Source organism: Sinocyclocheilus grahami, unplaced genomic scaffold (assembly GCF_001515645.1).
Source record: "Sinocyclocheilus grahami isolate Dianchi unplaced genomic scaffold, SAMN03320097.WGS_v1.1 scaffold694.1, whole genome shotgun sequence".
Classification (NCBI taxonomy): Eukaryota; Metazoa; Chordata; class Actinopteri; order Cypriniformes; family Cyprinidae; genus Sinocyclocheilus; species Sinocyclocheilus grahami.
In genome coordinates this window covers 428,002-445,635 of record NW_015505873.1, presented here as the reverse complement: position 1 = coordinate 445,635, position 17,634 = coordinate 428,002, and the positions used below count along the sequence as shown (strand labels likewise).

Sequence of the window (17,634 nt, the reverse complement as noted above, 5' to 3'; positions counted from 1 at the left end):
GGTCAAACATTCTAGAAAGAAAAGAAGAAGAAAAAACGAGAATCGGTCAAACGTTCTAGAAAGAAAAGAAGAAAAAACGAGAATCGGTCAAACGTTCTAGAAAGAAAAGAAGAAAAAAAAAAGAATCTGTCAAACGTTCTAGAAAGAAAAGAAGAAAAAAAACGAGAATCGGTCAAACGTTCTAGAAAGAAAAGAGGAAGAAAAAATAATAGAGAATCGGTCAAATGTTCTAGAAAGAAAAGAAGAAGAAAAATAAATAAATCGAGCATCGGTCAAACGAATTTCCGATGTATATTTGGTGACTTAAAGGGGAGCGCACAAGCCATACTGTATATTTATATACTTAAGAGTCTTATTTTATTACAAAACAACACAAACAGCACATCACATTAAAGAGCATTTAAATTAACAAAATCTTAAAATATTAATTATGACTAAAGACTGTTTTAGATTATTAAATTAAAGACATATTGCATTAAACAGTAATGCTTACATATTTCATGCACTTACTTTACAATGCAATCCTCAATAATTACATTAAATTAAAGTTAAGTTAAAAGTCAAATAAACGAATATTTCCAGCCCATTCAGGATTATTCATCTTAATAATGAGTCATATCATGCGTAATTGAGTGCAATGATTGAACGGCATTATATTGTATACAAAAACGGGAGGTTAATCACAATAAATATATTGCAAGAATAAACAAAATAATATTAAAAATGCATTAAAATCAGCCCGGTTATTCCTCTGGGAGTAACTTGAGCAATGTGCTGCCTATTCATTAATGTCACATGGACGATCAGATAATGTTACACATTAAAATGAAGAATGACATGCATGGTAGGGCATCAGTATATATAAACCGTTTCAAATTTTGACCTTTATTGCTACGTCCAACTAAATTAGTTTGATTTTATTCACAAAACTGGCGTCTGTACATTGGTAATAATGCAAGTGGAAATTCCTTTACGTTACACTCTAAGAAAAAAAGGTACAAAAGCGGTCACTGGTGCAGTACCTTTTCAAAAGCTACACTTTTGTACCTTTTAGGTACTAATATGTACACCTTAGGTACTAATGTGTACCTTTAAGGTACCAATATGGACTCTAGGTACAAAGGTGTGCCTTTTGAAAAGGTACTGCCCCAGTGACAACTTTTGAACCTTTTTTCCTGAGAGTATACTAATCGGAGCCGGATGTGATAAAGGTCTATTGGAGCGTAACGATGTTCTAAACGACTGACCTCGCAGTGCTCTCTGTACAGCGTCTGAAGGGCTTTGATGTCCTCTGGTTCGACGCCTTCCACAGGCTCTCCGAGGTCAAGTTCAGCGAACTCTGGCAGAGCTCTGGACCCGTCTAATGGGGCATATGGGGACATTCAGAAAAGCTCTTCTATAGCACGAATGTGCACTAACCGTCTCCAGCGATTTCTGCGTTATGTTTACCGAGGAACTGCTGATGGTGCTGGCTTTGAGCGATGAACGTCTGCTCTGCAGCGCTGGGTGTGTGCTGCCCCCCGGCGGAGAAGTTCTCCCCTGAAACGCCATCCATCTTCGGTACTGGCTTGAATCTAGAGAAGAGACGATAAGAGATGAGCCCTGTTCCAAAACTTAGGCGCTCCATTTACATTTATAGGGCCCTATGTAATCGGTTTTATTTTTTCCCCAAATTCCATTTTTTCTCTTTTAATTTTTCTGGATTCCGGGTTTTTTAAAATATTTTTTTTCGGTTTTAATTTTTCTAGACTCCGTTTTAATGGTTAAATAAAATTGTATTAATATTATTAACATTAACTGAAATCATGAAACTTACAATATTAAGCAGCAATTTATTAAAAGTTTAACAAAAATAAAATGAAGACCCTAGGAAATACGTTTTATTTTTTTTCTCAAAAGCAGTTTTTGACCAAATTCTGTTTTCCATTAATTTTCTGGATTCAATTTGAATGGTTTCATTAACTATCAATAATCAAAAGCATCACTATTTAATTGATGTTATAAAATTAGTGGTAACACTTTAGAATAGGGAACACTTATTCACTATTAACTACGACTTTTCCATCAATAAACTCCTAATTTGCTGCTTATTAATAGTTAGTAAGGTAGTTGTTAAGTTTAGGTATTGGATAGGATTAGGGATGTAGAATAAGGTCATGCAGAATAAGGCATTAATAAGTGCTTAATTACTACTAATAAATGGCTAATATTCTAGTAATATGCATGTTAATAAGCAACTAGTTAAGAGACCCTAAAATAAAGTGTTACCAAATTAGTTTTTTTACTTTTTCTCCCCAGAAATACAGTGTTGTGTACTTACATTTTCCTGCTAAATAAATTGGTAACTGGTAAATATTCCTTTAAAAATAATGTTTTTTTAGTAGCAGTACTATCATTACATTAAGCAATATTTTTGTCACCGTTTCTTCAAGTTAAACCAAACTTTTATTTTGACAGGATGCTGTGAAGGCCTTTATGTTTTATATGAAGATAGTTTTACTCAAAAGAAATGGTAAAATGCTCATGAAGTGACTTGGAGCAGATCATGTTCATGTGTTCATGTACTCATATATTGAAGGCTGAAAACACCGCGAGCGTCACGCGTGCGTCAGTATTCGTGTCGTAAACGAAACCGCGCGTCTGTGCCATAAATTCACACAGAGACATGCAGGATTCATAATTAAGTTGTATTTTTATGACTTCATATTCACAGACACTAGTCCATATCGTGTTTTGATTTAGTTTTGATTTTCCCGTCCAAAATTGGGCAAATTCTGTGCCATTCCGCGTTATATAGTACATTCCATTTTTATGACTGGATTCCACGATTCTGTCCGCATTTTCCGCTTTGCAGAAATCATACGGCCCCACATTTATGCAACTGGCAGATGCTTTCATCCAAAGCGACTTGCATTGCATTTAAGGTATGGGTCAAAGACGAAAAAGGGTTTAAGATTTAAAAACAATAAGTGTAATACTGCTTTAAATTGTTGTTGTTTTGCCCCCCCCCCAAAAAAAAATCTGTTTTCTGTTAATTGCAATTTTGTTTTTCTGAGCAAAAAATAAATATAAATTTTTCCCTGATTTACCGAAGAGACCCACTAAAATGTCATTCAATGTAACAATCTTGTCAGGCATATTTACAACATAAATCAATTTATGACACATTAAAAGACTAATTACTTTCACCCCAAATACTAATTAGTAGTTATTTTACTTTTTTTTTTAAATTTGCCACTATCCTAGCTTTTGCCCATTTGTCAGTAAGAATTTTTTACTCATTTAAAACACAATCAAATTTAATATGCTCCCTTATTCTTGTATATATTTTAATATGTACACATCAGAATAAGCATTTATTTTTTATTTTTACATAAATATTGTGTTACACTGAATGACAATATAACATTATTTCAACCAAATTGACATTTTATTCTCCAAAAACTTATTTGAAACCTTAAAAGTAGACACTTTACTTACATTTAATGTGCTTTCCATGGACATCAAAAGAAATTTACAAAAGTGATTTTATGCGGACATCTTAACGTCTTTGATCCGTATACATTTGATACTCGTGAGAACAGCGCTACAGATCTCTTTCGTGCGGTCCGACTGAGACGCTTGTACCTCTGCTTCTGTTGGACGGGCTGCTGTCTCAGTGCCATGTACTGCATGTCCTCCTGCAACCGGTTCAGAGGAGAGTCCGGCTTCACGCGAATCCCGTAATAGTGATACTTAGAGTTCCCTCTAAAATCAAGGTGGGAAATGAGACCGTTGTGAATAAATGCAGCTGTGGAGAGCACAGAACAGGACTGAGTTGGGGTGTAACGATACACGTATTGAACCGTTCGGTACGAGGCTTTCGGTTCGGTACGCATTACAAACCAAACGATTCGGGGGAAAATAAAAGGGCTTAAAGTGTGTGAAATATAATGAAATATTAAGGGAATAAATGAAAACCGTTAGCTATACACTACCGGTCAAAAGTTTGGGATCAGAATGATTTTTAATGTTTTTACAGGAGTCTCTTCTGCTCATCAAAGCTGCATTTATTAGATCAAGAATACAGGAAACAATTTAATATTGTGAAATATTATTATGATGTAAAATAACATTTTTCGATTTTAATATACAGTGGGTACGGAAAGTATTCAGACGCCCTTAAATTTTTCACTGTTATATTGCAGCCATTTGCTAAAATCATTTAAGTTATTTTTTTTCCCTCATTAATGTACACACAGCACCCCATATTGACAGAAAAACACAGAATTGTTGACATTTTTGCAGATTTATTAAAAAAGAAAAACTGAAATATCACATGGTCCTAAATATTCAGACCCTTTGCTCAGTATTTAGTAGAAGCACCCTTTTGATCGAATACAGCCATGAGTCTTTTTGGGAAAGAGGCAACAAGTTTTTCACACCTGGATTTGGGAATCCTCTGCCATTCCTCCTTGCAGAGCCTCTCCAGTTCTGTCAGGTTGGATGGTAAACATTGGTGGACAGCCATTTTTAGGTCTCTCCAGAGATGCTCAATTGGGTTTAAGTCAGGGCTCTGGCTGGGCCATTCAAGAACAGTCACAGAGTTGTTGTGAAGCCACTCCTTCATTATTTTAGCTGTGTGCTTAGGGTCATTGTCTTGTTGGAAGATAAACCTTCGGCCCAGTCTGAGGTCCTGAGCACTCTGGAGAAAGTTTTCGTCCAGGATAACCCTGTACTTGGCCGCATTCATCTTTCCCTCGATTGCAACCAGTCGTCCTGTCCCTGCAGCTGAAAAACACCCCCACAGCATGATGCTGCCACCACCATGCTTCACTGTTGGGACTGTATTGGACAGGTGATGAGCAGTGCCTGGTTTTCTCCACACATACCGCTTAGAATTAAGGCCAAAAAGTTATATCTTGGTCTCATCAGACCAGAGAATCTTATTCAGGTGTTTTTTAGTCACCCCAAATACTAATTAGTAGTTATTTTACTTTTTTTTTTAAATTTGCCACTATCCTAGCTTTTGCCCATTTGTCAGTAAGAATTTTTTACTCATTTAAAACACAATCAAATTTAATATGCTCCCTTATTCTTGTATATATTTTAATATGTACACATCAGAATAAGCATTTATTTTTTATTTTTACATAAATATTGTGTTACACTGAATGACAATATAACATTATTTCAACCAAATTGACATTTTATTCTCCAAAAACTTATTTGAAACCTTAAAAGTAGACACTTTACTTACATTTAATGTGCTTTCCATGGACATCAAAAGAAATTTACAAAAGTGATTTTATGCGGACATCTTAACGTCTTTGATCCGTATACATTTGATACTCGTGAGAACAGCGCTACAGATCTCTTTCGTGCGGTCCGACTGAGACGCTTGTACCTCTGCTTCTGTTGGACGGGCTGCTGTCTCAGTGCCATGTACTGCATGTCCTCCTGCAACCGGTTCAGAGGAGAGTCCGGCTTCACGCGAATCCCGTAATAGTGATACTTAGAGTTCCCTCTAAAATCAAGGTGGGAAATGAGACCGTTGTGAATAAATGCAGCTGTGGAGAGCACAGAACAGGACTGAGTTGGGGTGTAACGATACACGTATTGAACCGTTCGGTACGAGGCTTTCGGTTCGGTACGCATTACAAACCAAACGATTCGGGGGAAAATAAAAGGGCTTAAAGTGTGTGAAATATAATGAAATATTAAGGGAATAAATGAAAACCGTTAGCTATACACTACCGGTCAAAAGTTTGGGATCAGAATGATTTTTAATGTTTTTACAGGAGTCTCTTCTGCTCATCAAAGCTGCATTTATTAGATCAAGAATACAGGAAACAATTTAATATTGTGAAATATTATTATGATGTAAAATAACATTTTTCGATTTTAATATACAGTGGGTACGGAAAGTATTCAGACGCCCTTAAATTTTTCACTGTTATATTGCAGCCATTTGCTAAAATCATTTAAGTTATTTTTTTTCCCTCATTAATGTACACACAGCACTCCATATTGACAGAAAAACACAGAATTGTTGACATTTTTGCAGATTTATTAAAAAAGAAAAACTGAAATATCACATGGTCCTAAGTATTCAGACCCTTTGCTGTGACACTCATATATTTAACTCAGGTGCTGTCCATTTCTTCTGATCATCCTTGAGATGGTTCTACACCTTCATTTGAGTCCAGCTGTGTGTGATTATACTGATTGGACTTGATTAGCAAAGCCACACACCTGTCTATATAAGACATTACAGCTCACAGTGCATGTCAGAGCAAAAGAGAATCATGAGGTCAAAGGAACTGCCCGAAGAGCTCAGAGACAGAATTGTGGCAAAGCACAGATCTGGCCAAGGTTACAAAAAAATGTCTGCTGCACTTAAGGTTCCTAAGAGCACAGTGGCCTCCATAATCCTTAAATGGAAGACGTTTGGGACGACCAGAACCCTTCCTAGAGCTGGCCGTCCGGCCAAACTGAGCTATCGGGGGAGAAGAGCCTTGGTGAGAGAGGTAAAGAAGAACCCAAAGATCACTGTGGCTGAGCGCCAGAGATGCAGGCGGGAGATGGGAGAAAGTTGTAGAAAGTCAACCATCACTGCAGCCCTCCACCAGTCGGGGCTTTATGGCAGAGTGGCCCGACGGAAGCCTCTCCTCAGTGCAAGACACATATGCTGATTTATTATCAGAGCTGGAAACTGTTGCTGCTTCATATTTGTTTTGGAAGCTGTGATACTTTTTTCAGGAATCTTTGATGAATAAAAAGTTAAAAAGAAGAGCATTTATTTAAAATAGAAATCTTTTCTAACAATATACACTACAGTTCAAAAGTTTGGGGTCAGTACATTTTTATTATTTCGTTTTTTTGAAAGAAATTAAAACTTCTATTCAGCGGGGATGTGTTAAATTGATAAAGAAGTGACAGCAAAGATTTATATTGTTAGAAAAGATTTATATTTTGAATAAATGCTGTTCTTTTTAACTTTTTACTCATCTAAGAATCCTGAAAAAAGTATCGCAGTTTCCAAAATAAATATTGTGCAGCACAGCATTGATAATTCTGATAATAAATCAGCATATTAGAATGATTTCTGAAGATCATGTGATGCTTTATACTGGAGTAATGATGATGGAAATACAGCTTTGATCAAAAAAATAAATAATTTTTTAAAGGATATTAAAATAGAAACCATTATTTTATATTGTAATAACATTTTGCAAGATTACTGTTTTTTTTCTGTATTTTTGATCAAATAAATGCAGCATTGATGAGCAGAAGAGACTGCTTTAAAACACATTACAAGTCGTACTGATCCCACACTTTTGACCGGCAGTGTATACTGTTATCAGTATATGCTGAAGTAGATTGATCTCTCGTCGTCTCTGAGAGAGAATGTGGCGTCATTACTCCGCTTTCACTTTCTGCACAGTGAATCGACTCGGCGTAACTCTCAAACTCAAAGTTTGCATGTTGCTTGTGTGATATCCTTTGGCTCACACCTTCTTGGTTTAAAACAGAAATATTTTGTGAACCGTTACACCCCTAGAACGGAGCGTGTGAGGGGCTGATTTTACCGGGTGCCCAAGCGGCGGGTGCGCAGCCCCATGAAGATGGAGCGGATGAGCTTCCCAAAAGACGCAGCATTGACCGGGTCCAGTTTCTGCTCCTGACAGTGGCGCAGGTAGTGACTGTAGAGCGTGGAGCGCGGCAGACTCACGCCCTCTGCTGTCTCGTAATTATCCAGGAGCCATTGCAGCTGTGGAGAACAGCTGCATTCATCAGATAAAGTGCACATTTCTTTAAAAAAAAAAAAAAAAAAATGCATCTTGTGTTGCAAAGTAAATCACAGATTTGGAATGACAATGGTGTGGTCCACCTTTTTCCTAACGAGCCTACTGTGTTTTAAATTATGGGAGGCACTTCGGGTTTGGGGAAGTTCCACTCAAAAAGACTGGTTATTCAAATCATAAGATTGCACTACAAACAATCCTTATCCGTCATTCTGACTGAATGGGCTGTACATTTTCATTCATTTTCTATTTTCAGAAGTCAGGAGAATAACGTCTGATATATTAAAGGGTTAGTTCACCCAAAAATGAAAATTAGGCTGCGTTTTACTCACCCCCCGAGGCATCCTAGGTGTATATGACTTTCTTCTTTCAGACGAATCCAGTCGGAGTTATATTAAAAATGGTCTTTGATCTTTCAAGCTGTTTAATGGCGCTCAGCGGGTGTTGCATTGCTTCAGTCCAAAAGAAGTGAAATAAAAATTGTAAGAAGTTAAAAAAAAAAAAAAGTGTCTCACACGGCTCCGAGGGGTAGCGAATCGATGCGTTTTTGTAAGAAAAATATCCGTATTCAAAACGTAATAATCAATTGAATCTAGCTTGCGCTCACTGTTGTACACAGAAGCAGCTCCGGGAGCATGACGTATGAGGTCGGCGTTGCATAAGCCAAGAGGAGACTGGTTTTCCTTTGCTAAAGTAAGGAAACTTTCCTTTCTTTGCTCTTGTTAACAAACGTTGGTTTTCACGAGACTCATGGAAACTGCTTCTGTGTACAACAGTGAGCGCAAGCTACATTAAAGTGATTATTATGTTTTGAATATGGATATTTTTCTAATAAAAAACGCATCGATTCGCTACAGAAGGCCTTTGTTCACCCCCCGGAGCCGTGTGAGACACTTTTTTTTATGGATGGGCGATTTTTATTTCACTTCTTTTGGACTGAAGCATGCAACACCCGCTGAGTGCCATTAAACAGCTTGAAAGATCAAAGACCATTTTTAATATAACTCCGACTGGATTCGTCTGAAAGAAGAAAGTCATATACACCTAGGATGCCTCGGGGGTGAGTAAAACACAGCCTAATTTTCATTTTTGGGTGAACTAACCCTTTAATGTGACGTGATATAACAACAATAGTTATAGAATAGCTCTTTTCAGCCCACTGGATTATTTTCACGTTTCCTTTGTATTCTGCTGTAAGTAAATGAAAAAAGGCAACATATACTGTACATCCTGATTTAAGTTGTGATATAAACCATGAATATTTCCCTGGGATGCACTGAGAATCTTTCCCTTTTCTCCCCAAATCCTCACGTCTCTTTCCAGGTTTGTTTTCACATGGATGCTGTTAAATGTAATTGTTATTTCTATAATGATATTTAACACATCCGTAATATTGCTGCGGATAGAAGGAGGATCTTTAGGAGTTATTCATGGTGTGTTTAAAGTAATTTGTTAATGCTTTTACAATTTTAAATGATCGAAGGTTGAAGGGTGAGTAAAATAATGTACCCAGTTTTTGAAATGCTTATTACTGCGTTCATAGAGTGAACCTTGATGATTGTTCACAGTTTAAATGGAAGTTACTCCCATAATTTGTGCAAAGCATCATGGGGCGCGGGAAAAAGGTGGATAACCTCAGCAAATCATTAAACATCTTTTTAACATCATTAACAGTACAACAGTTAATATTGCAAATGCTGAAAGTATATACACATGCAAGAACAATACAAATAAACTTTGCATATCCATGCCATTTAAAAAGTCCACACTGAAAATCTGGAAATAAACATTTACTTTATTTAAAACGTAAAGAATGCAAATAAATGTTCTGAATTGATTGGGACTCTTTTGAATGGCACAGTGTAGGAAAGAGAGAAAGCGAGTGAGAAAGAAACCGAAGCAGATTGTGCAAAGCAAAGCTGTGCAGGTTTACAACTTACATGGCTGTTGAGCAGCGAACTTCTCTGACTGGACAAACCTTCAGACTTTTGGAGCGTCTCAATCGCCATTTCAATCTGATAGACCAAAGAGCAAAAGAATAAAGGAGAACAAAAACAAAAAGGGGGGGAAAAGTAAATCAAATGAAGGCTGTAGCGACAGAAAGCTGCACTGACACCAGAGATGAGCAGCAGAAATAGACCCGACTAAAGCATTAGGGCTGGGTAAAAAAATATCGATATCTCGATATTAATCGATTCTCATTTTTACGGAACGATATCGATTCTTAAATCCCAAGAATCGATTAGTCTAGCCTGTTTTCAGTTAATGGACGGAACGTTGAAGGGCACTTCCCATCCAATATATCGCAATAAGCATTGTGCTTTGGTACTTTTAATATGAAACAAAGTCTCAGATTTCAAATTCTGTCCATTGTATTGCAGTATTCAAACAATAAATGTCGTTTTGGCGCCGTTTAATGTGGCGTGACAGATCGCTGTAGCACCTCAGTTTAACAGACGTGAACTGATCATCTCCTCCGCTTTATTACTAGTTATAGCACAAAATAAACATGACTAAACATCCGAAGGTAAGTTAAAAGAAAGAGTACAACTTTACAATCTGTATCCTGTCTCATGTAATCTCTCAATCAGTGTTTCAGCCGCGCAAAGACGTCAATATAACGGCTTGTAAACAATGTCAAGTACCGTAACATTTACCTCAGAAAAACATATTCTTGACCATAAACTCATTAATCAGATAGAAAAATAAACTGAAGAGAGGAGCATTTAGCTAAATATATGCACCATATAACATATTCATTATAAATTTTACTGTTCTTCAATGTTTAATTTATGTTTGAATAAATCCAGTAAGATTTTATGACACGAATTGAAGTAGAAATATTATTATGTAATTGTAACTTTATTATTTTAAAAACTTCATTAAGTGTAATTTTAACAAATCAGTCCATTTTAACCTTCAATATTATTTACAATCTGTATCCTGTCTCATGTAATCTCTCAATCAGTGTTTCAGCCGCGCAAAGACGTCAATATAACGGCTTGTAAACAATGTCAAGTACCGTAACATTTACCTCAGAAAAACATATTCTTGACCATAAACTCATTAATCAGATAGAAAAATAAACTGAAGAGAGGAGCATTTAGCTAAATATATGCACCATATAACATATTCATTATAAATTTTACTGTTCTTCAATGTTTAATTTATGTTTGAATAAATCCAGTAAGATTTTATGACACGAATTGAAGTAGAAATATTATTAAGTAATTGTAACTATTATTTTGAAAAGCTTCATTAAGTGTAATTTTTTACAAAATCAGTCAATTTTAACCTTCAATATCATACTACCAACTGAAAATTTGGCATGTATTGTACCTGATATATATCCAAAATAATCTATATCGAATCGGTAATCGAATCGCAAGCTTGTGAATGAGAATCGAATCGTGAAATTTGTGTCAAAACCCAGCCCTATAAAGCATTCCAGCCACCAAAACCACACACTACAGCCCAGCACCGCAGATATAGTCATAATGATCCAGCTTTTGTCAACTTTCATTCAGAACTGAGCATAGCGTTTATAAACAGTCCAAGGTCATCTAAAAAAAGTTTTCCATGAGCAACATTACATTGACAATGAGACCAATTAGTCAGAAATTAAAGGTAATTCACAGCTGCCAAGACGGGCTTTTAATAAAACTTGTCTGTCTGTGCAATAGAAATCAGTTCTACATGACTGTAGATAAAGGACTGTGGTGTTTCCTTTTGCCAAAAAGGTAGGAAAACCTCTACACCCATGATGTACTAGACTGGATCTGACTGTCTGAGTATCTGTGGTTTTCACAAAAGGATGCATTTTATGTCTATGTTCATTTACAATAGTGCAACAACACAAAGCTGGCTGAAAATCGTCAAAGATACCCTTTAATGATGCTCCACAATTAAACTACCCTTTATTTTTAAATGTAGACACCTAGCTCCGTTCCCAAACCTAATAAGCTGCCTACATAGGGGATATTTTAAGACCTCACATAAGTGTCCCCGATGTAAAGGCTTCTCTAAAAGGTAGATGCGTTTATCAAATATGCTACCTTGTTTTGCAAATTTGTTTATTTATACATACGGAAAAGTAAACAAATAGTAAACAGTCCAATCGAATTAAAAATTTAATATATGTGCATGCAGTTCTTTTAAGATGTTGCTTAAGGTTATTATTGGCTTTGAAGGAACCCCATGGAGTGAACGTGAAGAGCATTTTAATAATCTAAAGAACCTTTTGTGCAACGGAACGCTCTAAAATATTGACATTGATGGTTCCATGAAGAACCTTTAAGATCCATGGAAACTTTCCTTTGGACGAAAGGTCTTTACAGTGGAAAAATATTCTTTAGATCATTCAAAGGTTCTTCACATCAAGGAAAAAAAAGGTTAGTTTGAGAACTGATCACTGAAAGGTTATTTGGGAACTAGAAATGGTCCTTCTATGGCATCACTGTGAAATCCCAATTTTGGAACATTTCTTTTTAAGAGCACAGTAGCAGAAAGCCCACAGCATTTTGGAACAGACCCATTATCACAAAATATGTTGATTTACTTTAATAGGTAACAGCATATATATTTGTGATCTGTGCTGGAAAAATGAGTCCAAAATGAATTCCACATTCTCCATTAAAAGACCTTCAAAATGATGTATGATTTGTTGAAATAAGTTGACAGAGTCAACAAACTCGATTCTGAGAAAAATCAAATTAAAAAGTTTTCTGAAGGTTCCAAAGTAAAACCCCCGAGCGACGTTGCATCTTTTCCTCCACTTCTTTTCTTAATAATTACTATATTAATAATCACAATATAGTTATTATTATTTCATCTTTGTCATTATAAATAAGAGCATATGCAAAAAAGCAGTAGAACAAATAATGCACTACATTTTCCAAATTACATCTAAACAAAAGCATTCAAGTAAGAAAAACAAATAATCAAATGCAAAAATCTCTTCAGTGTGTTCATTACAAATAAATTGATCATTAAAACTACAAAAGTCTTTTATTGTTAGATTAACCTCAATGAGACAGACGGACTGTGTATATTAAGACCTACTTACTGTATGCACGGATCTAATATCATGTCACACATCCAATGTTTTTCCCCAAACGTTCACTTAAGACCTAACCGATTATGTTGTGTGAACACTTAAATACTCTAATTCTGTGTATATTTATCGGGATCGCGCACTGCTGAGAAGCAGAGCACAAATACAGATCATTTTAGATGTTTAATTACTATTTTGGAGCATTGGGATCGCTAGACGAGGGCTTAATTAACTCATTTTTGTGAAAACCTCAAATTCAATATTTTTCACCTTTTTTGCATGTAGCTCAAAATTAGCCTGCACACATTCACACTCATTCTGCCAGCACGGCTCACAATTGTTCAGATTGACAATTAATTTGATTCTGAAGTGTGTTTTCGGGTCTCATAGATGTCTCTCATTAAAAACGGCCCAGAAAATGATGAGCCCTTAAAGGGTTAGATCACCCAAAAGTGAAAATTATCCCATGATTTACTCACCCTCAAGGCATCCTCGGTGTATATGTGACCCTGGAGCACAAAAGCATGTTTTTGAACACTTAAGTCGCTGGGGTACATTTGTAGCAATAGCCAAAAAAACATTGTATGGGTCGCTTTTTTATCACTTTTTTTTTTTATGCCAGAAATCATTAGGATATTAAGTAAAGATCATGTTTCCTACCGTAAATATATATCAAAACATAATGTTTGATTAGTAATATGCATTGCTAAGTACTTAATTTGGACAACTTTAAAGATGATTTTCTCAATATTTAGATTTTTTTGCACCCTCAGATTCCAGATTTTCAAATAGTTGTATCTCGGCCAAATATTGCCGATCCTAACAAACCATACATCAATGGAAAGATTATTTATTCAGCTTTCAGATGATGCATAAATCTCAATTTCGAAAAATTGACCCTTATGACTGGTTTTGTGGTCCAGGGTCACATATGATTTTCTCCTTTCCGACAAATCCAATTGGTTGTTATATTAAAAATTGTCCTGGCTCTTCCAAGCTTTATAATGGTAGTGAATGGGTGTTTTTTGTTCAACAGTCCAAAAGAAGTAAAATCCATCCATAATAAAACATGCCTCGCATGGCTCCGGTGGGTGAATAAAGGCCTCCTGTAGCAAATCAATGCGTTTTTGTAAAAAAAAAAAATCCATATTTAAAATGTTATAAACACTTTTCTATCACTTCCGCTAACTGTTGTACACCGAAGCCATTCCGACGGATTCATCGATTCGCTACAGGTGGCCTTTTTTCACCCCCCGGAGCCATGCAAGGCACGTTTTATTATGAATGGATGCACTTTATTTGACTTCTTTTGGACTGTTGAACAAAAAACACCCATTCACTGCCATTATAAAGCTTGGAAGAGCAAGGACAATTTTTAATATAACTCCGACTGGATTCGTCTGAAAGAAGAAAGTCATATACACCTAGGATGCCTCGAGGGCGAGTAAATCATGGGCTAATTTTCATTTTTGGGTGAACTAACCCTTTAATTTCTAAGAAAAATTATTAAATGTCTTTAATCGTTCCAAGCACATGTGTGACCCTGGACCACAAAACCAGTCGGGTCAATTTTGTGAAATTGAGATTTTTAGATCACCTGAAAGCTGAATAAATAAGTTAGGATCGGACAATATTTGGCTGAGATGCAACTATTTGAAAATCTGGAATCTGAGGGTGCAAAAAAATCTAAATATTCAGAAAATCATCTTTAAAGTTGTTCAAATGAAGTTCTTAGCAATGCATATTACTAATCAAACATTAAGTTTAGATATATTTACGGTAGGAAATGTACAAAATATCTTCATGGAACATGATCTTTACGTAATATCCTAATGATTTTTGGCATAAAAGAAAAATTTATAATTCTGACCCATACAATGTATTTTTGGCTATTGCGACAAATATACCCGTGCTACTTATGACTGGTTTTGTGCTCCAGGGTCACAGATCAGAGGAAGTACAGCATGTTTTTGAACACTCAGTTGTGTGCGTCTGTGATTGGAGCTCACCGTGGCGGGGGAGGCTCTAGTGGCCTGAGCCGCGCTGTGAGGGGCGGAGCCATCCATGGAGTTTCCTCCAATCAGATACGCTCCTGAGCTGCTGATGATCTGGCCTCCTGACAGCCCCATGGCCAGGACGCCGTTCCCGTTGTTGGCCATACTGTGAGTGCTCACCTGAGCCGAGCTGCCCTGCGTATCGAAGTAGTTCCCGCCGCTGTTCTGGTTGTACAGCTGCGGCTCGGAGTATGAATACGGCCGTCTGCCGACAAAACAAGAGCACTTGAGATACGGCTGCCAGCTGGGTTTTCACTCAAATGAGTTCTTACATTATATCAGCGCACACGGTTTCTTTAATTGACTCGAGAAACATGATAAGTCTTGTCTTGATGGGTTCGCATCCTTTCAGCTTCAGGTGAGAGTGCTGTTTCCATGGATACAGAAATCACCAAAGCATAACTATTTTATAGAGAACATTGCTTTTGATTGCCATTCTGATATGTGCTTTCTCTATTCGGCTGATGGCATTTTATTTATAATAGCCCATTTAAAAGATCTTAGCCTCTTGCGGAGTGAATTTCTAAATATGAGCGATCTGAATGTTACTGAGAGAGAAAGCAGAGAGAAGCACTTAGGAGAGTTTCAGGTGACCCGCGGTCAGGGTGAACGTCTGGAAGTGCTTTTTTGCGTCTTCTGTAAAAAGCACACGATCCCAGAGTGCTCTCGTCCATCATACGCTGGCCACTCATGGATACTTGTGGTCATTTCCAGGTGGCCGAACACAATTCTCACACTGATGCTTGAGTCTCTCAGAGGCAGCGTGTTTCAGTGACAGGGCTGAGCTGGAGTGCGCTAAATCAGTTTGCTGCTGAACACAATCACGTGACTTTTATTTTTGCGACACGGCAGTGGAAGAGGAAAAAATGCAAGAAGATGGGAGTGAACTTCTTTTAACTTGAGCGGGGTGTTGTTAGAAAGCCGTTTCATGCAAGAGACACGAGCGCAAGAGTCAAACACGTCCATGTTTCACGGAAAAACAATGGAAAAGCAGCGCAATCGAAAAAAAAAAACCTGTAAAGAACTACTGCTGTATGTCTGATATTTCATGTTTGCATCAAGGTGACTGATGACTGAAAGCTGCTGTTCATTGTTTTACAGAACATTTATAGTTAATAATAGTCTGCTGGTGTTATAAATTTTTCATTTTGAATTACCTTGACTTTTGAGAATTAGTTTTAAAGCATTTTCCTCGTATTATTTCTGAACATATAATATGTATAAGACAAGTTTGTACAAGATGTAGTTGTAGGTCATGCATCTTTTCTGCAAAGATATTTAAAAAGTGATTCGTTTAACATTTACATCATGTTGACAGCTTCACGTGTGCTGCACTCGGAATATAATTTTCTTTAACTAGAGGGTTTATAAAGAAAAAGTTACTTGAATCATGTTGTAGTTACATTTTCAAGTTGACTAGTTAAAAATCGAGAATCGGTCAAACGTTACGAAAAAAAAACAATTTGAGATTTTTTTTTGCCATATCACCCAGCCCGACATGTAACCCTTGTTTTTATATATATATATATATATATATATATATGGCAGTATGAGAGACTAATTCTGCATTTTGCACCATTTTAATGGTGACCTAAAGCACTTATCAGCATGTGTGCTAATTACAAAGCCACGGCTCTGACAAGCATTTCAGAAATCACATCAGGGAGCATGTACGTATTCACGGCTCATAAACACACTCACATGGTTCCGTTGGTGTAAACGCTGTTGTTTTCCTCCTGAACGTACTGCACCTGTGCTTGATACACATGCTGGACCTGTTGAACAGTCTGCGCCTGAAACACACGACACAATTACACCGAGAGTGACTCACTCCTCCATAAAGACGGGAGAATATATAAATAAGTGGCTTCAGTAGCAGCTTTGCAAGATGATAGTAAAGCAAACAGCAGTGTATTACATTTACTATGCTTTCATCAAGATCCAAGCAGAAAAACACATATAGTAATAGACCTTTTTCACATTCCCATGGCTCTCAGAAGCTGAAGTCATCATAGCTAGATAAAGTTCTATAACGGTAAATGTACTACAACAAATATAGTTTTTACATTCCCATTTGCCCTAATAGCAAAAAAATAAAAAATAAAAAAACTTTCCAAACAAACTAATCCACATCTTGGAAGGCCTGAGGGTGAGCACATTTTCAGCCGATTTTAATTTTTGGCTGAACTATAATAGCTTTTAGACTCATCTGGGCTGCCTCACCTGTTGCTGGACTGGCACCTGAGACGCCACCTGCTGGGCACTGACCGCAGACGGCACAGGCACGCTGGTCTGGAGCGGCACATTGGACGTGGAGTCAGCGCCTGCCTCTGGGGTCTGCATGGCGCCTTGGAGACACAAAATCACCATCATTCATAAATGCATGACCTAACTTTAACACTTAGTGCTAGAGGTTTGAGCACTCGTAATAAGTTTCCTTCCAAAGTTATGAATTAAACCGATGCGCAAAATTCGAATATCGGATAAAACATCTGAGAATAAAGCACTTCCTGATTAACTCTTTCCCCACCAAACACAGAATTTTCCATTAAGAGACGATGCTTTCCTGCCAAACACAGAATTTTCTGTGTTTTCACTGTTAAAAGCTAGGGGGCGCTATTACGCATCTCCTGAATGAGTCTAGAAAGTGCTGATCAAAAACACAGACCAGGAAGACGCAGAAACCAGCGCTCTCTTATGTAAGCATGTGCATATGAAAAACAATGCGATCATCAACACT

The 17,634-nt window shown here is 36.9% G+C and overlaps 1 protein-coding gene across 1 annotated transcript in view; it reads right to left on the bottom strand.

The window, feature by feature from the left end:
• The window catches only part of LOC107559656 (transcription factor RFX3-like), a 28,439-nt gene extending 11,065 nt beyond the window's left edge, over positions 1 to 17,374 (bottom strand). Inside the window, exons 1-9 of the mRNA XM_016243554.1 lie at positions 17,118 to 17,374; positions 16,596 to 16,687; positions 14,850 to 15,099; positions 9,728 to 9,802; positions 7,572 to 7,753; positions 5,387 to 5,506; positions 1,450 to 1,574; positions 1,122 to 1,360; positions 975 to 982 (exon numbers count right to left, since the gene is read on the bottom strand). Of these exons, the coding sequence (XP_016099040.1) occupies positions 975 to 982; positions 1,122 to 1,360; positions 1,450 to 1,574; positions 5,387 to 5,506; positions 7,572 to 7,753; positions 9,728 to 9,802; positions 14,850 to 15,099; positions 16,596 to 16,687; positions 17,118 to 17,267 (1,241 nt within the window). The 5' untranslated portion in view covers positions 17,268 to 17,374. The remainder of the gene's footprint in view (positions 1 to 974; positions 983 to 1,121; positions 1,361 to 1,449; positions 1,575 to 5,386; positions 5,507 to 7,571; positions 7,754 to 9,727; positions 9,803 to 14,849; positions 15,100 to 16,595; positions 16,688 to 17,117) is intronic.
• Positions 17,375 to 17,634: the final 260 nt, after the last annotated feature.